Source organism: Acanthochromis polyacanthus, chromosome 5, assembly GCF_021347895.1.
Source record: "Acanthochromis polyacanthus isolate Apoly-LR-REF ecotype Palm Island chromosome 5, KAUST_Apoly_ChrSc, whole genome shotgun sequence".
Lineage (NCBI taxonomy): Eukaryota > Metazoa > Chordata > Actinopteri > Pomacentridae > Acanthochromis > Acanthochromis polyacanthus.
In genome coordinates, this window is record NC_067117.1 from 2768165 (window position 1) to 2787303 (window position 19139).

Here is a 19139-nt window from a genome sequence, read left to right on the forward strand (position 1 = left end):
ATAAGTTAAAGAAAACAAACAAGTTCACATAACTTAATGGAGCTCTCATGTTTTACAGTGTACCTGTCGGCCAAAAGGGCTTCAGGTGCTGCTGGCCCTTTAAGACTCTCCCCGTCTCCATGGTTACAACCAGGAACTAAACCGAGCGTCTTTAGCATCCTAACATCTGCTGCTGCAAGCGCTTCACGTCTGTTTTATTCCTCTTTTAACCGACTGTGACTCCTCTCCGATAAGTACAGGTGAGTTCTGAACTCACACGGTGTCTCTTTACGGCTTTTTCAAAACTTCAAATGCCGCTGATAAACCCGAATCCTGCGCTAGCTGCTGCGCTAACGGCTGTTTCTGCGCCGCTAGCCTCCATGGTAACGCTGTGCTAACTCTGTTTATGTTGAAAGATGTGGTTTTAGGTGATTAAAACGTGAATATTTGAGGTTTTAATCAGTGAGTGGAGTCGCTGTGCTGCCGTGAGGAGAAGTTCTGGGGTTGCTGTTTGTGGTGCTAACAGAGGGGAGGCTAACAGCTGCGGCTAACAGGAGCATCGTAACAAAATTCATCCTAGAAACAACATAAAGTGGATGTCTGCTGGTTATTATCAGTCCTCAGATCAGCTCATAAAGATTTAATGTCAAGATATGTCCTTATTTTTCATATTTAAATGCACACTAGAATGAAACTGCATGTTTTCAAGACAGTAGAGAGACATGTAAACAGGATAGATGAAGTAGAAAAAACATAAAGTATAAATAATATAATGTGACTGGACAGGACCGTGTGGAGTAACAGTTTGTCTTGTTTTGTGGTTGGTGTCTTATGTTTGTGATTTTAGTGATTTTGTGTTTTGTTATATGTCTGTGATTTTGTGACCATCGCTTTGATGATTTTGTCTTTTTTTTCTCGTGATTTTTGTGTCAGTTTTTTCATTTTGTGTCTCGTTTTAATGAATTTGTGTCTTATTTTGATGAATTTGTCTCGTTTTTGTGATTTTGTCTTGTTTTTGTGATTTTTGTGCCTCTTTTGAATGATTTTTGTCTCATTTTTGTGATTTTGTGTCTCGTTTTTGTGAGTGTGTCTCATTATTGTGAGTTTGTATCTCGTTTTTTGGATTTTGTGTCATGTTTTGATGATTTTTGTGTCTCATTTTGTCAGTTTGTGTGGTTATTTTGTCTCCTCATACACAAGATATTTTCCTTTTCCGTGTTTCCAGACTTTTCCTCTCTCCTCTGTTCATCTATAGAAAGATGTTTCTCCATGCTGAATGGATCTCCAACAACCTGCTCCTCTGTTCACTGTTTCTGAGCCATGCTGACTTTTTTATTCATCCAGTAGATTTGATTTTACTCCCAGTCTCTCTGTAGAAACTGCCTGCAGTTTAACTTGACTTTCTAACTGTTAATCTTTTATACCTGTCTCTAATATTTGTTTCATTTCCAGAATATAACAGACAGTTTTATTCTATTCATTTTCCACAGGATGAGTGGGAGCAGCGATGATGTCGTTCCTGTGAACTGCACCATCAAACCTCCAGTTTACCTGCAGATTGGAGACTCTAAGACAGAAACAGCTCACTCTGGTGTGTGTGTGGTCGACGTCAGCCTTCCCTTTGGAAAACCGGTCAATGTAAGTCAGTGGAACGTCTGACAACGTCTGTATTTAGTCTGAGAGGCAGTTATTGCTCGATAGAGCTGCAAGAATTTACCAGTTACTTTGTTTTTGGTTCATTCATTTATTGGTTTGAGTATTTTTTAAGAAGTAAAGTCTAAATACTCTGATTAAAGCTTCTTAAATGTGATTGTTATCTGGTTCCTTTTGTCCTGTTTGCATGACAGTAAACTAAATATGTTTGGGGTTTGAGTGCTTTAAGAAACACTGGTCAACAACAAGAATTTTATGGCATTAAATATTAAAAACCTAGATAATAATGCACAAAGATGTCAATAAATGTGGATACTAACCCACAAAATATGTCAAAAATCTGTGATTTTTTGTGATCTTGTCTCTTTTTTTGATCATTTTGTGTCTCGTTTTGATGGTTTTGCGTCTCGTTTTTGTGATTTATTGTCTTGCTTTGATGATTTTGTGTTGTGATTTTTTTGTGTCTAATTTTTGTGATTGTGGCAGTAAAATCCAAGTTTTTGATCTTTTGATGCATTAACATCCAGGGTATGGACACTTTTTTGTATTTATATCCAGGCTTTTGATGTCTTGATGCATTAATATCCATGATATTGACACTCTAGTGTCTTAATATCCAGGGTATAGACACTTAAGTTTGTTAATTTCATGGTGTTTGACATACTGGTGTGTTACTATCCAGGTTAGGGACATTGTGGCACATTGATATCCAGGTTTTTGACATCTTTGTGCATGAAGATCTTGATTATTTTTATGTTTAGGTGCATTAATTTCCCGGTTTTTTGATATTATGTTGTGAGTTTTTGTGGCTTATTGTCTTGTTTAGATGATTTTGTGTCTCAGTTTTGTTTTGTTTTTTGTCATTGTTCATTGGAACTAATGCACAGAAATGTCAAAAACCAGAATATTAGCAGACAAAAGTGTCAGTTGTTTCTTCATTAGATCTGGTGAAGCAACCAGATTATTCATTATGGCTACTTTTGGTATTTTGAGTATATCTTGATGCCAATCTGCAAATTTTCCACCTTTTTTACTTTTCACAATCATTAAAGTTCTTTTATTCACGTTATATCTGCAAACAAACTCTGACTAACTGTCGGAGACAAACAAAAAATTGACCAAATCACCAGATGTGGTTGAAGAGCGAAATATGAGAATAAAAAAAAAAAGTTAAATAAAAAGATCAACAACATAACTAAGTGATTAATCAAGAATCATAATGAAAGATTTCTATTTGTGCTGCTGCAAAAAGTGCTGCTGTAGGAGAATTTATTGGATGTCAATGAAGACCTCATGTGTCTCCCAGCGTCTAATAAAGCAGCAAACAGACACACACACTTAGAACATTAGTTTGAATATAAAGCTGCGTTTCTGTCTGCGGAGACTCTCCAAACATTTCTGGCTCCGACCTACTTTCTCAGCATTTAGTCCTAATTAAAAATCACTTTTAATGCAGAGCGACTCCTCATTAGCTCAAAGCTGCGAGCTTCAAAGGCGTCCGCCCGGAGCCAGTTTGTGCACAAAGGAATAATCCACAGCGAGCCTTCTGACGCCGCCTGGTTTAGCTTTTAATGCTAATCCGGCAGAACTCGCTGTTGCTCAAACAACAGGTTAAGACCTCAGACGGGCTGCAGGCGGATTCCTCCAGGCGGCGACATGGTCCAGTGAGTCGTCGTGTTTTAAAGAACTTTGTTTCATCAGTGTTTTCTGTGGTTCAGGTGGAGGAAATCACCTTTAAGAACTACTACACCGCCTACGTGACGGTTCGTCTGCTCAGGAGGAGTCCAGGTCAGGAGGCTCCAGCCAAGTGGTCCACAGCCCTCAGAGACCTGCCGCTGATGGACAACCCTCACACCGAGGGGGGCTCCCAGGATTACTACTCCATCCACAGGACTCAGGTGGGCTGCAGGGCCATAAGTAACGGGAGTGTTAACACCAAAAAACAGTCTGAATCCAACTTCTCAGGAGGCACAAACCAGGAAGACAAAATTTAACACAAGCTACTAGCAGCTGAGATAAGATTACATATGCTGACTGTTACGGCCCCCATCCAAATAAGGAAGCACACGGCTCAGTAGGGGTAGGAGGCTGTAACACATGAAGGACGCCACACAGAAATGTAAAGAGAGAGAGAGAGAGCTGCATGTTTCATTTTGTTTGAGCGTGTCGCAAGCACATTGAAGTGGCCTAAAAACGTCTGGCCATTGCTCTTACAGTGTGTGTTTACCGTCAAGGCTCAAGAAGCCTACGCATCCCTGTCACTTGAGTTGAGGTTGGACCACGAAGCAGTTAAAACAGCTGTGCTGAGGGCATATGAATTGGTGCCCGAGGAATATCGCCAAAAGTTTCGCCGATTCTAAAAGGTTGACAATCAGACTTTTGTTGAGTTTGGGCGTGAAAAAGAAGCCCTGTTTGATCGCTGGTGCCTATCTAAACAGGTTGACAATTTTGATGATCTGCACAATATAATATTGCTGGAGGAATTCAAGAACTGTTTACCAGATAAAATCGCTGCTTACATTAATGAACAAAAAGTCTCCACAGTGTTAGATGCAGCAGCCCTGGCTGATGAGTACACCCTCACGCACAGAGATAACTTGAAAAGTCCAGCTTGTCCTCTGAGCGTGGTGCTCCTGTTGCCAGGTTTGCCCAGTCAGCAGCCCTGTTCAGAACAGTCTATAGTTAAACCCGACCTTGACATTTACGCTCCTTTTATTATGAAGGGTTTCGTTTCCCTGGGAGAGGGGGACCCAAAAATCCCTGTCACCATTCTAAGGGTGCAGCGTCGCAATCGGTTATTCTGGAAGGGGTGCTACCGTTGTCGGAGGGTTTGGTGTGCAGTTTGTGGGGGTGCACTTGCATGCTATTTATCTGGACTCTTGAGTTGGTTAAGGGGCGTGTAGTTGTGGGGGTTAGTCCAAAATTTCCCGTAGAGGGTGTTTTTTTCATTTTGGGCAACGATTTGGCTGGGGGTAAGGTGTTGTTCAGTAACGAGGTAACTGCGGTTCCTCTTCTTGAACACCCGGATGATTTGGGGTGAAAATTCCCGGAGGTGTTCTCAGTTTGCACTGTCACTCGAGCGATGTCAAAGAGGCAGAAGCAGGATTTACTTGATGAGGTGGGTGAGTTAGGATTGGGGGATACTTTCATAGCCGATCCTAGCTGTCTGGCCTCTCTGCCAGTAATTCCTCCTCCTGTTTTGCCTCTGCCACCTGTAGTCAATCCTGCAGCTTCAGTTGTTTCCGCTCCTGTTGAGGACCGAAGTACAAAAGTTTGCATGTCCAAAAGCAGCTTATTGTTGAGCAAAAAGAGGACGTGTCGCTAAATTCCTGTGTTGATGCGGTTGTTCCAGGGGACGAAATTGAAAAGATGTCCTCTGGTTACTTTTTGAAAGACGGCATGCTCATGCGAAAATGGACTCCGCCACACATGTCCACGCAGGATGACTGTGGTGTTGTGAGATAGATGGTGGTCCCAAAAAATGTACCGGCATGAAATCCTTAAATTTGCGCACGATAATCTACTTGGAACACGGGGGTGCTGTCCAGTGCTGAAAGCACTAATGAGGCTCAGGTTGTGGGGGCGCTGTCCAGTGCTGAAAGCACTGATGAGGCTCAGGTACCCAGGGTGTTGTCCAGTGCTGAAAGCATTAATGAGGCTCAGGTAGTGGGGGTGCTGTCCAGTGCTGAAAGCACTGATGAGGCTCAGGTCGTGGGGGCGCTGTCCAGTGCTGAAAGCACTGATGAGGCTCAGGTCGTGGGGGCGCTGTCCAGTGCTGAAAGCATTGATGAGGCTCAGGTCGTGGGGGCGCTGTCCAGTGCTGAAAGCATTGATGAGGCTCAGTTAGCTGGGGCGCTGTCCAGTGCTGAAAGCATTGATGAGGCTCAGGTAGCCTGGGCGCTGTCCAGTGCTGAAAGCATTGATGAGGCTCAGGTAGCGGGGGTGCTGTCCAGTGCTGAAAGCATTGATGAGGCTCAGGTAGTGGGGGTGCTGTCCAGTGCTGAAAGCACTGATGAGGCTCAGGTCGTGGGGGCGCTGTCCAGTGCTGAAAGCATTGATGAGGCTCAGGTAGACGAGGTGCCGTCCAGTGCTGAAAGCATTGATGAGGCTCAGGTAGCCTGGGCGCTGTCCAGTGCTGAAAGCATTGATGAGGCTCAGTTAGCTGGGGCGCTGTCCAGTGCTGAAAGCATTGATGAGGCTCAGGTAGACGAGGTGCCGTCCAGTGCTGAAAGCATTAATGAGGCTCAGTTAGCTGGGGCGCTGTCCAGTGCTGAAAGCATTGATGAGGCTCAGTTAGCTGGGGCGCTGTCCAGTGCTGAAAGCATTGATGAGGCTCAGGTAGACGGGGCGCTGTCCAGTGCTGATCCCATGGAGTGACCAGCGGTTTTAGCTGTGTCTGACATTGAAGATGTTGTTGATCTGTCGAGTGCTGCTGTCCAAGGACGGTTGAAAAATTCTGAAATGTTGTCTAAGCTTGATGAGTGTTTACTACATTTGACTCGGTCACAACATGAGGATGTGGTCAGTGTCATAAAATCTCATATTTCTCTGTTCTCAGATGTGTTGACTCAGACCCACGTGCTGCAACATGACATGGATGTGGGGGATTCTCCACCGATAAAGCAGCATGCGTATAGAGTAAATCCCGATAAGCTCCTCCGTTTCCAGCAGCAGGTAAATTATATGCTGGAGAACGGTATTATAGTACCCAGCTTTGGTTCATGGAGTTCACCGTGTCTCTTAGCTGCTCAGTCGGATCGGTCTGACCGGTTCTGCACAGACTTTCAGAAGGTGAATGGGATCACAAAGCCAGACTGCGATCCTTTGCCCCGAGTTGAGGACTGTGTTGATCGTGTTGGCAGTGCCAATTATGTGATGAAACTCGACTTGTTAAAAGGATATTGGCCGGTGCCGCTGACTCCTCGGACAAATGAGATTTCCGCATTTGTGACCCCTGACGCTTTCTTGCAATACACGGTGATGCCATTCAGCGTGCGTAATGCCCCTGCTATGTTTCAGCGTTTGGTTAACATGGTCTTGTCGGGGTGCGAGGCGTATTTGGATGATATTGTGGTTTATTCGAGTTCATGGGACGATCATTTGCAGCAGCTTCAGGCGGTATTTGGAAGGCTTTCTGATGCTAACCTCACACTCAATTTGACAAAGTGCGAGTTTAGTCAGACTTTTGTGATTTATAGCTTCTTGTATGCACATTTTGAATTCTAAAGCCTCAGATTTATACTCAGAAAAAGTAGAAAGTGTGCGCGTTGTATACCAGCATGCAGCTTTTCTGTCCGCTAAAAGACATAAAGTGGACGGTAGGACAGTGTTCTGAGTCTCTGTTTGCAACTGAAATTATTTTAGTTTACAGCTGTTCTGTTGTTAGGTTGTGTTGCTCTGCGTATCTGACTCGAGGGCATCTTGTCTCCTGTTGTTTCTAATAAATAACGTGATTAACGGGACTAGTCAGGTGCTTTTTATTCCTCTGAAGCGTCCAGAAGTAGTTAGCAAACATGCTAACAGAGCAACAGAATCTGCAGATGGAGATGTGAAGTTCTTTACTTCTGCATCGTTCTGTGCTTCAGTCAGAACATTTCTTTTCCAGCAACTAAATCTATTTGTCCCACTGGGAGTAAAACCAACAGAATCACTGTAATGTTGATCTGCTGAGACAAACACAAACCTCCTTATGTTTCACTTTTTCTTCCCGTTTGTTCTCCGAGCAAACAGAGCCAGCTGCTGAATGATGATTTAATGTTTGTTTACTTCCAGGCTGACGCTCATTCACTCTGCAACGGCTTATCGTTTGTCATCTTTAGCCTGAAGGGATGTTCACTGTGGAGTCGGACTAAAAAGAAGTGCTGCGAAAAATTAAAAACAGAAAATTTCCATTTCCTAAATCCACTTCATTGCTAATTGCTGGCAGCTGTGCAGATGTCAGAGTGCTTGTAAATCACATTTTCAGAACGTTTTGGGAAGAGATTAAACGAGTAAGAGGAGGACGCGTTGTAAAAATGTTAAATCTTAATCATGAATGTTGTTTTTAGTCATGAGAGGTTTGATGTTGATATACTTTTAAGAGAACTGTGGAGGTTTGTGAATGTAGTCTGTGAGATTTTTAAGGTTTTTGTTGGTTATTGATCATTATTTTTGTGTTTACATGTCTTGTCTTGCATTTGTGTAGCTTATTGTGTCACATATACGAACACTAAGAGAAATATTAGGAAAAGTTAACAGTTTTGATACGATTAGATTCTAGATTTTTTGTTAAATGGTGATTCTGTGTCTACGTGCTATTTACTTCCTGTTTTATTTTGACGTTTCCTGCCCTTGGGCATCATCTTTACTTCCTGTTTCCCTCCCTTCTGAGTGGCCATATTTGTTTCACCTTCACTTTTCCCCCAAAATGACACCGTTTAGCAGCTGTAAATTGTGAGAAATAAACAAAAATAAAATGCCAGATTTCCACCTTTTCAATGGTTCTTAAACGTAAAATAATCAAATCTTATCTTAAAATTTGTGATTTTTCTTCGAAATCAGTTTATACCGTCATATAGTGTGCAAAAATTCATAGAATTTATGGCTTTTTTTGCACGTTATCCATATGTTTATACACACAGGTGTATATTTCAATGGCCACAGGGAGCCTATTAAATTCATGTTTCACAGAAATATGTAGAACTTCATGTCTTGTATGTTTCTCCTGCAAAATTAACCAATCTCTGCTTATAACTGTGATATTTTCCACAAAATCACTTTATTTTACATGTCTATTATTTTAAAAAATCCTCCAAAATAAACAGCTTGCACCAAATTCTGTAAGAATAAAAATTTAGTGCTAATTGCTGCAGCCATGAAGCCATCAGTGGCTCAGCTGTGACCAACACTCACACGACAAAAAATTCAGAAACTTCTCGGTTGAACTGCAGACAGTGTCTCCACAGAAGTTAAGTAGTAGAATATCTACAGTTTGTAGAACTGCTGTTATTTTCTTTGAATATTTGCACATGGACAGTTAGAAAAATGTTGGGAATTACAGTATTTTCGATTTTTGTGACATAAAAAAATCAAAGAATTATTATTTCTTCTGCCAGAAGACATTTTTGAGTTCTCTCCATTTTAAGTCGTTTCCATAGAGATGAACCCAGCTAGATTTATTTCTATTGTTGTCTCCTCCAAGTTCCCCAAAAATGCTCCTAAAACGTGTTTCATTGAGAACGCCCTTCTTTGCTATCATGCAACATTATGGGAACGTTCAACAGAAGAATGTTCTCCTCAACAGCCATCAAACGCTTTGTTTTTATTGCTACAAAATCCTGACGTTTCTCCAGCAGCATTGCAGATAAGGAGGCTCCTGCTCGCTGATGAGTGGATTTTAGTTCAACGTTTACACATTTCCGATCGTCCGTTCCCTCCAGATGCAGGTGGAGGCGGACCACGTCGTGTCCATCAGATTGATCCTGAGACAGCCGTCCTCCGCCTGGCTCACCTTCAGCCTGGAGGACGTCAAGATCTTCCCTCACATGGAGCCGGTCAGTGTTTGCTTTTATTGCTGCTCATATTTCAGCCAGTAAGAGATGAAAACTCACATTAATCACAACCTCAAGGGGAGAATAATGAGATGTATTGAGGTCTAAATGTGAATGAGAAAGGAGTTGGTGGGGCTTTTTATTTTCACAACATTGATATAAAACTTCAGGAGCTTCTGATATGTAGCTGTTGTTTTCCTATAGTGAGTAAACCGAGGGTTTTACTACGAAGCCGACTTAACAAAACTAAGCATTAGTTACCATGGAGATCTAGCTCAGCAGCATCAGTTACCATGGAGATCTAGCTCAGCAGCATCAGTTACCATGGAGATCTAGCACCACAGCATCAGTTACCATGGAGATCTCGCTCCACAGCATCAGTTACCATGGAGATCTCGCTCCACAGCATCAGTTACCATGGAGATCTAGCTCCACAGCATCAGTTACCATGAAGATCTAGGTCCACAGCATTTGTTACCATGGAGATCTCGCTCCACAGCATCAGTTACCATGGAGATCTCGCTCCACAGCATCAGTTACCATGGAGATCTAGCACCACAGCATCAGTTACCATGGAGATCTAGCACCACAGCATCAGTTACCATGGAGATCTAGCAGGTTAAAACAGAGCTTCCTTCGTGACACTAAAAACTTTCCGCTCAACATCTCTAACCCACTGATCTCACTTTGTAGTTCCCTCAGATGCTGTTGAGATGTTTTGCTGCCACCTGAGTGGAAACGCTGCACAGTTTTCAGATTATCGGCTGAATTTCACCCTCAAAGCTCAGCGCTGTGTTTATATGTTTTGGCTGCAAAGAGACAGAATGATAAACAGGAAGAGCCGAGGTAAAGCTGAAGGAGCTGTTTAGGCTGTGAACAACATTCACACATCATCATCTTCTTAAGTTGATGTGGAAATCCAGCCGGAGTGGAGCTGCTTCATCTGGCAGAAATACGAGGCTGAATGCTTCACTGCTTTTACTCTCGAGTCTCTGCCTGCTTCTGTTTGCTGCTGAACAGTCGCTGGTTTTACTGCAAACACTGAGCAGTGAAGTTAGAGAACAAAAACAAGGAGCTAATTTCACTTTCACAAACAAGACAGAATATGAAAATACTAACTTTTTACTGAATAGTGCACTCTATGACTTGTTGTTTTAAGTGTTTAGTTAAGTGTGAAATTTCTCTAAAAAGTACCATCCTCATCCTGTGAATAATTGAGCAAACTGTTGATTTTCTATTACAGGATGTTGACAGAGATGGTGAATTGAATTTATCTCTTATTGTATAATTGTATAGTGCAAGAAGTAGCAGATTTTTATGTGATTTCAGCGTCTTTGAGGTTAAAACGTGAATGTCTGTGGTTGGATGTTGAGGTGTGTTTACATTTGTTTATAATCCACTAGTAATCTGAATTAGAGCCAAACCACAATAAAATGTCTCCGATAAACACCAGAGTTGGAACTGACTGGTTGAGTCTCTGTGAGGTTCTTAAAGGGTTCAAAAGAAAAGAAAAAAATGCATTTTAATCCAGTCATTTCTTTCTGGTTGGAGTAAATATATTCTTTATTCTGTGCAGGTTTGCTCCACTTCTGATCAGTGGATTTGGTGAGAACAACGGTGTTTGTTTAAGATGTTGATGCATTAAATCCTGGTCTTAATTGGTGTAAGATGAGGCACTAAACGTACTTTCTTAGTGTGTTGTAAAGCTCTTCTTGTTTAAAGACTGAAAGGGATTCATGTGCCTCTTAATTAGAAAGAAACGCAGAGTTTCCACGACACAGTGTGGCTCCATCCTGGTAATTTCCTCCTATTGAATAAATTAAATTTGCTCGAAAAAAATTGTTTTTCCAGCAGATTAGATGCTTCACAGCTATTAGAACAGTTATATTTGTTTAGCTGCATTGGAGCATGTAAGCACACGTTTATTGCATTGATTTAATATCTCTGATCAGAATGAGTTGAATAAAATTGAAGAAATATTGTCTGTATACCCACAGTGATTGTTCTTGATTTTACCACCAGTTTAGCACAACAGAAAGGTCTTAACTCAAATGTGACGTTGGATTCAGCTGCAGAGATTAAATGAGATCGATTCTCCTCTTTCCAGGACCCAGAGAAGGAGGTTTCTGATTGGCTGTCTGACCTGACTCTGGTCGACCATCACCCTGATCTGGAGGTAAACATTTTAGCATTAGCATTTCCACAGGAACCTTTACAGGAGGAACTCAGTGCTTTTCCACCATTTAAATTATTTTTATTTTGCAATCTGCTAAGGTTGGTGACTGGTCTAATGGGGCTTCTGGTGTAGCACCTTGGGCTGGTAGCATAGCTTCTTGAATGGGCAGTGCACCATCTGAGGTCGCTGGAGCCGGTAGTTGGGTGTCCGAGGTACTTGGGTTCCCTGGGTTTGTGGGAGGCCTTGGTCGTCTGTGGGACACTGGCCACCTTTGGCTTGCTGGTTGACCTTGGGTTGATGGGGGACCTTGGGTGGCTGGTGGACCTTGGTCTTCTGTGGGATCTTTGGCACCCTTGGCTTGCTGGTGGACCTTGGACACCTTGGGTTGCTGAGGAAACTTGGGTTGATGGTAGACCTTGGGCTGATTCGACACCTTGGTCTTCTGTGGGACCTTTGGCACCTTGGGTTGCTGGAGGACCTTGGATTAATGGGGGTGTACTACTTTCTTAGAAATTAGAAACTTTTATGGGTGAAGATGGCATCTTTAATGATTTATCCTGAGTATTTTTACAGAATTCAGTTTCAACCGGTTAATCTCAGTCACCTCAGCTAGCATTTGCAATCTGTTTACTACCTTGAAGTCGAGCATTTCAGATGATTTTAATTGACTTTCTGCCAGCATTGACATCAACAACAGCAGCTCTACTTGAATTTCCTCCATTTTCACTGCTGTCACTTGTCTTTTTTACCTTTTATTCTGCTTTGTCGCTGTTGAATATGACTAGAATGTTGTGATAAAAGCAGCTTTTTTCCTACATTACTGGACTAATTTACCTGTGGTGAAAACACAAACAACAAGCGGTCTAAAGGAACATTTGAGTTCCTCGAAAACTGTTTCTAAGACTAAAAGTTTGAAAGTATTTTGGGTGGAAATGCAGCTTTAGCTCCCATTAAGCACACAAGGTCACATCCTCGTTATTTTTCTGAGAATCTGAGGTTTTAGCAGCCTGATGAGGATACCAAGGCTTTTTAAGCTTTTTGCACTCACTATATTCAATTTTAACTACTTTTGGGCTAATAAATGAATGAGAGATGAATTATTTCCCAACTAGAACTGTCTTCCGGGGGGGGTGTGAAGAATTTATGTCCGTTGAAAACCTCGTCTTCAAGTTCCCTGATTGGATTTTTGTAACGTTTATTATTAATTCTCATCAAAAAAATATTGGAATATCTCAAAAATACACAAAGCTGAGCTGTTTTTAGTGGCATTAGGAGGTGAAATTGTGGAAGTTTTCGAATCACAGACGCATTATGACGGGAAATCTGATTCTCAGACAGTATGGCGGAACAGTTAGCTGAACAAATTAGATGTTTAATATTGTAAATATATGTATTTGACGTGTGTTTGCGTCTTTCAGGGCCTCCCAGATCCACAGACGGTATCGTCCAGCATTCAACAGATGTGGGCTCTGACTGAGGTGATGCAAACCAACCAGACCACCGCCTCCATCGGACGGTTTGACGTGAGTCTGGAACACACTCATCCTCATGAATTAAAACATCTAGTCTACGAAGATAATGACAAAAAACAAGACAAAGTATGACAAAAATGAGACAAAACCACAAAAATGAGACAAACGACACATAACAAAACAAAAGCGAGACAAAAATTGGACCAAAGCGTCACAAAACAACAAAAAAATGGACACAAACGAGACAAAAATGACAAAAAATAGACCAAAAAAACAACAAAACCAGGAAAAAAATTACAAAAATGAGACAAAATGACAAAAGAATAATCTAGTATTTATGTTAAACACAACTTGTCATGGTCTAGAAATTATTTTAAATGTGTAGTTTTTGTTTGTTATTTGATCAACTCGTCCAAAATTACAGACTGGAAAAATAAGTGGAAATGTCAGACTTTTATCTTTAGTTTATGGATAATGGCATTTAAACAGCCGCAAATTTCAATGTGAGAAGAAAACCTGCTGAAAGTGAGTCAACAGATGATTTTTTTTTTCACAAATTTATCTCATGTAGTTCTTGATTTATCAGCTAAGATTTCACATTTGGCAAAGCAGAAATGGTTCCACAGAAACTTTCCTAAACATGTGCTGATTTGATGTGGACACTTTTCGTCTATGGCCGCCCCAAAACATTTTTAGACGAACGGTAGTTAATTCAAGCTGTCAGTCGACTGGCTGTTGCACATTTTAACAATTTTATTATCGAGGAGCAACAAACCTGTCCCTGTTTTGACACAATTTAAATACACAACAGATATGAACAGTTTTTACCAAAACACGTCCAACAAACCTGGAGGTTCATGTTCCACCTCTGTGAAAACTTTGCCGCAAAGCCTCTTTCCACCTCGATCCAACCAGAAATATTTTATTCTGTCGGTTTAAAGTTGCAAAATTTGGCACTTATGAATAAAGAAAGCACCAGCGATGTATCAGTCCAGCACAAATGCTAAATGAGGGGGAGAAATCTGTGTCCAACTGGGAATTAATTGAGAGAAAAAAATGACTTTCTTGTGTTTCTGTTGTTGCAGGTGGACGGATGCTACGACATCAACTTGCTCTCTCTGACGTAACAAGATCAAATGTGAACAAAAAACTTACTTTATGGAAGAAAACGGTTCAGAATCCAAAGGAACGACCATGAAAACCAATAACAGCATGATATTAGTGATAATTTCTGCCTTGGAACCGCTGAAAGAAGAAACTCTGATGAATGTGGACGACTGATCACTTCTAATTCTATTTAAAGTCTAATATTGCCTATTTATTCTCATTTTAGTTGTTTTGTATCTTGTATTTTGATGGTTTGCGTCTCATTTTCAGTAGGTTGTGTCTCATTGTGGTTCATTTTTCATGTTTTGTGTCTCATTTTAGTTGTTTTGTATCTGATTTTTGTCATTTTGTGTCTGATTTTGGTTGTCGCAGCCTCATTTTTGATCGTTTGCATCTGATTGTTAGTTGGCTGTGTCTCAGTTTGGTACTTTTACGTCTCATTTTGTATCATTTTATCTCATTTTGTCCCATTTTGTGTTTTGTGTCTCATTTTAGTTGTTTTGTATCAGATTTTGGTTGTTGTAGCCTCATTTTTGATTGTTCACGACTCATTTTTAATTGATTGTCTCATTTTGTCTCATTTTTTCAAAGTTTATCCCTCATTTTAGCTGTTTTGCGTCTGATTTTGTTCATTTTGTGTCAGGTTTTGGTTGGGTTTGCCTCATTTTTGCTGTTTTGCATCTTATTTTTAGTTGGTTGCGCTTCATTTTGGTAGTTTTATGTCTCGTTTTTATCATTTCATCTCATTTTCTCTCATTTTTAAAACTTTTTTTGTCCCATTTTGGTTGTTTTGCATCTGATTTTGGTCATTTTGCATCAGATTCTGGTTGTTTTTACCTCATTTTTGATTGTTTTCAGCTCATTTTATAGTTGATTGTGTCTCATTTTGTCTCATTTTTTGTTTTGTGTTTCATTTTGGTTGTTTGTTGGTTGATAATTTAACTGTTTTAGGTTTTAGCATCATTTTCATTTTTAAAAACTGCACTGAAGCTTTGACTGAACAGCGCTATGGTCTGGATGTTGACATTATTTTGCACTTTTACTCTGAAATGCATGTGTGAGACTCTGAAAGTGTAAAAAATAAAGATAAAAATGCTGCAGATGCACATGTAACGCCGAACACTTGGTGGCAGCAAAGCTTCATTTAAAACCTGCTGCTAACTGCAGTTCAGTGACGATAAATTTAGCTTGAAGACCTTCAGAACACTTTTTTGGGGAAGATTCTAGATTTAATATCTGGGTTAAGGTCTGATTTAAAAAAGATTAGGGTTGGGAGCAAATAAAAGCATTAGAGATGCAGAGATGGAAAAGTACAACACTTAGGAACACTCCTGATGCATTTTATAGGAGCATTTTGACTCCCAGATTCAGATTATTAATGCAAAAACTGATCAATTATGATGTAATATTATAGATTAATCCACCTTTACACGCGGATTCAAAGGTGGACGAAGTATTTAGAACCTTTAATGAAGTAAAACCTGCAGCAAAACAGTTTTAAAAAATTTGGTTATTAAAGTAGAAGTACACAAAAATTAATATTCAAGTACCTAAAGTGTCATAAATGCTATAATATTGCATAAAACTTGTGAAATATTGGTTTAATGTTGCTGGTGAATGTGATTTTATGACTTTATATCCTACTGTGTAGCTCAATCTACATCATAATTTGCTAATTTAGTGATAATCTGCATCTGCTAAATAGCTAAACCTTTAAAATATACATAGTTGAGTATAATATTTGCCTTTAAAGTACAGCATAGTCGAAATAAGAGGTAGAATACCATGGAAATACTGCGGTAAAGTACATCAAAATAGTATTTTAAGGACAGATTCTTAATACGTCTCATTTTTCAAGGTTTATGTCTCATTTTGGTTGTTTTGCATCTGATTTTGGTCAGTCTGTGTCAGGTTTTGGTTGGTTTTGCCTTGTTTTTTGCTGTGTTGCATCTCATTTTTAGTTGGTTGTGCCTCATTTTGGTAACTTCACATCTCAGTTTTGATCATTTGCATCTAATTTTGTCTATATTTTCATGTTTTCTGTCTCATTTTGGTTGCTTTGCTTCTGATTTTCATCATTTTGTGTCAGATTTTGGTTGTTTTCGCCTCATTTTTGCTTTTTTCATCTCATTTTTCACTGATTGTGTCTCAATATGTCTCATTTTTCAAAGTTTATGCATCATTTTGGTTGTTTTGCATCTGCTAAATAGCTAAATCTTTAAAACAAACATAGTCAAGAATTTTATTTGTCTTAAAAATAAGGATAGTAGAAGTAGGAAGTAGAATAACATGGAAATACTGCAGTAAAGTACATCAAAATTGCATTTTCAGTTCAGATCTTGGGTACATTTACTCCCTAAAAATCTGAAAATGACTTTATAGCTGACACAAATTCACTCGGTAACACTCTTTCTCAGTGTTGCAGCTGCAGATTTCTCATATTTGATGCTTTTCTTTGTCACAACCGACAAACTAACTGAATATATTTTGGATTCTGGACGTCACGGTGGATCGTGACCCGCTACAACAGGCATTTTTCCACTATTTATTGTCACTTTATGCACAAAATAATGAAAATATTCTCCAGCAGCAGCCCCTAATATGATATGTATTATTCAGAAATGAGTCATCGCTGCATAAATCAGCGCTTTATTGCTATTTTCAGTCTGTTTGTACTTGACTGTGCAGGACTCTAACAGAAGACTCGCTGCTTGTTCGTCCACGTCTTGTGGCCAGACATGAATAAAAACTAATTCTCTGCTCTCTGTGCATGACTGAGCAGCTTCCACAGAGTGTTGGACATGGAGTGTGTTTAGCGGCCGCTGCTAAACACAGTCCCAGTGGTGCTTCTTAAAATACAGCAGCTCTGGTTTCACTTACAGTGCAGAACAACACGATGGATTCTCAGGAGGTTCCTCCGTCAAGGCCGACTGAAATAAAGAGGACAAGAGGTTTTTTATCTTCTTTGTGCTTAACTTTGCAGAGAACATCCTGTTATTTCCTCATATTGTAAACATTAATGCTACAACAGAACATTAGGAGGAGGATCACCCTGCAGAATCCCTCAAACACATTGCAGAGTCTGAATCTCAAATGCTACTCAGACTATTTCCTGATAAACTCAGTTTAATTTACTCGTCTGACTCTGGTGTTGGGTTTCAGATTGGACCTGACAGCGAGTCTGATTTTTGCTGGCTAATACATATCTTCCTGTCGATCACAGTCTGTAAATACAAACGGCTGATGTGACAGTCAAAATGTCTGGATCGCTACATGCACGTTAGCAGATGCACACCTGAACTAAACTTTTCTTGTCACATTAGGTTCTCATTATGTTGATCTTTGTTCACAGGTTTCTGATCAGTTTGTGATCGATTTTATGTCTGATAACGTTGCAGTTTTCTCAGTAAGTTCACTTTGGGTTTTGGCCCAAATTAGTAAGTTTATGCTAATTTATGGCACAAACGTAGTTAGCATTTATTGTAGCTAGACAGCTAGTTGTTACTTTCAGTTAGTCATGAGGCGTCTTTTGTCGGATCACTTTTGCTACAAACTGAGTTAGTAAATTAATGCTAATGTTACAGCTAGCAAACTAAAAGCACAAAAAAAACTGTACAGTGGAGTAGCAGCTATGTAGCTAGTTAACTAGCTTGACCGCTAGCAGTTACTACTTGAAGTCATCCTAAGATTTCATTTAATTAGTGCTGTTAGCTTGCTCACCTCATTAGTAAGTTATTGCTAATGGTGTAGGTAGCCAGCTAAGAGCACAATTAATCTACGTGGAAGGGTGTTTGACATGTAGCTAGCTAGACAATTAGCATTTACTATTCAAAGTGGTACAATGATATGTCTTTAAAATTGTGCTGTTAGCTTGCTAACTTCATTTGCAAGTAAATGCTAATGTTACAGTTAGCAAGCTAAGAGCATAATAAATCTATGAGGATAAGTAGATATGTAAATTGTTAGCCAGCTAGTCATTGAGACATCCTGTGATGTCTGTGATGTTCATCAGATTTATACTCTGTTAGCTTGCTAACTTGACTAGCAAGTTAATGCTAATGTTGGATTGTGTTCATTTATATTATTTTTGATTATCTCAACTGATCAGTGCTTCATCTTAATGCTTTAACTGAAAAAACATCACTAGTAACTCGTAAAATCGAAGGAAAAGTCTAAAAACTATATTATTGTGTTCAAATACTCAGAAGCAAAAGATGGAAGCAGCATAACATGGAAATCCTCCAAGAACTTGAGTGAATCTGCATTAAAATGTGATCTGACTCCATCTAAATACCAGTAAAGGTCTCTGGCTGCTCTTCCTTGCTGTTTTCTTTATGTTTTGCATCTCAGTTTTATGTGGTGATGATTTAGAGAACTAACTGCTGGTAAATGTTTGGCCAGAGACCTGGATTTTATGTAAATATATGGAGAAGAAAATGAAGCGATCGCTGATGCCGGCGCTCGTTTCCAAACAGGCACTTGAGACCACATTTAGCTGATACAGGCTTCTCTGCACTGATTTAGATTTTAAGATATAATTGCTGGTTTTTAAATTTTAAATAACTTTATCGACTCAGAAGCATAGAAGAAAATAAAATATTCAACATCCTGCCCGTCCACATCTGTTTAGATATTTGCGATATTTGTTTTCGGCTACGGTGAACAGAGAGTAAAATAAAGCCTTTCTGTTCAGCTGAAAAGATGTAAAGATTTGAAGCAGCAAGGAGCCTGAACATCAGCAGTGAGTGTTTCCTGGCTGAGCTCCTGAAGCCTTGGAGGCTGATTTGGTCCTGATGAGAAGAGAGGTTAATGGCTGCAGATTTTCCTCAGAAGGACTCGTGATGAATGAAGCTGAACTCGACCATCACTGAGTGTGTTTGTGTGTTCACCATCAGAGAGAAAAGGGTTTTCAGCCTCCTTGATTAAAGTTGAACCAATGGTTTTTTTTACCATGCTGTGAAGAAAGAGGCAGGTCCACCTCCTGCTGTTGCTCCTTCTGGGTTTGATTGATACCTGCAGTGCAGCGCTTCAATCAAGAAGACGTTCACAAATCTCACACTGGAAAGACAAACCGCTACAAGTCATCAAACCAGGAAGCAGAGAAACAGGAGTCGTAATGTTAAGGATTGTTATTATTTTGATGTACAGACTAAAATTCTGAGTTTTCTATGACGGAATCATTAAAACACATCTTGTCACAAAAAAAACAACAAAAATGATTGA

At 40.0% G+C, this 19139-nt stretch overlaps 4 protein-coding genes across 13 annotated transcripts in view; 1 reads left to right on the forward strand and 3 right to left on the reverse strand.

Moving 5' to 3' along the window:
* Positions 1–19139, reverse strand: part of LOC127533983 (nuclear factor 7, brain-like) — a 187299-nt gene that overhangs the window by 68475 nt on the left and 99685 nt on the right. The window lies entirely within an intron of this gene.
* Positions 1–19139, reverse strand: part of LOC127533977 (nuclear factor 7, brain-like) — a 192361-nt gene that overhangs the window by 61625 nt on the left and 111597 nt on the right. The window lies entirely within an intron of this gene.
* Positions 1–19139, reverse strand: part of LOC127533978 (nuclear factor 7, brain-like) — a 104386-nt gene that overhangs the window by 10962 nt on the left and 74285 nt on the right. The window lies entirely within an intron of this gene.
* Positions 99–17238, forward strand: nicn1 (nicolin 1). Its single transcript, XM_022221393.2, has 7 exons — positions 99–239; positions 1470–1617; positions 3351–3530; positions 9051–9164; positions 11269–11337; positions 12756–12860; positions 13895–17238. Exons 2-7 carry the CDS (start codon positions 1471–1473, stop codon positions 13934–13936), a joined length of 657 nt encoding a protein of 218 aa, XP_022077085.1. The 5' UTR covers positions 99–239; position 1470; the 3' UTR covers positions 13937–17238.

Excerpts from the sequence above, each read along its gene's own strand:
- nicn1 (XM_022221393.2), top strand. The coding sequence starts at position 1,471 with ATGAGTGGGAGCAGCGATGATGTCGTTCCTGTGAACTGCACCATCAAA. Across the intron at positions 11,338-12,755 it reads ACCATCACCCTGATCTGGAG|GGCCTCCCAGATCCACAGAC; the intron begins GTAAACATTTTA and ends TGCGTCTTTCAG. Across the intron at positions 12,861-13,894 it reads CCTCCATCGGACGGTTTGAC|GTGGACGGATGCTACGACAT; the intron begins GTGAGTCTGGAA and ends CTGTTGTTGCAG.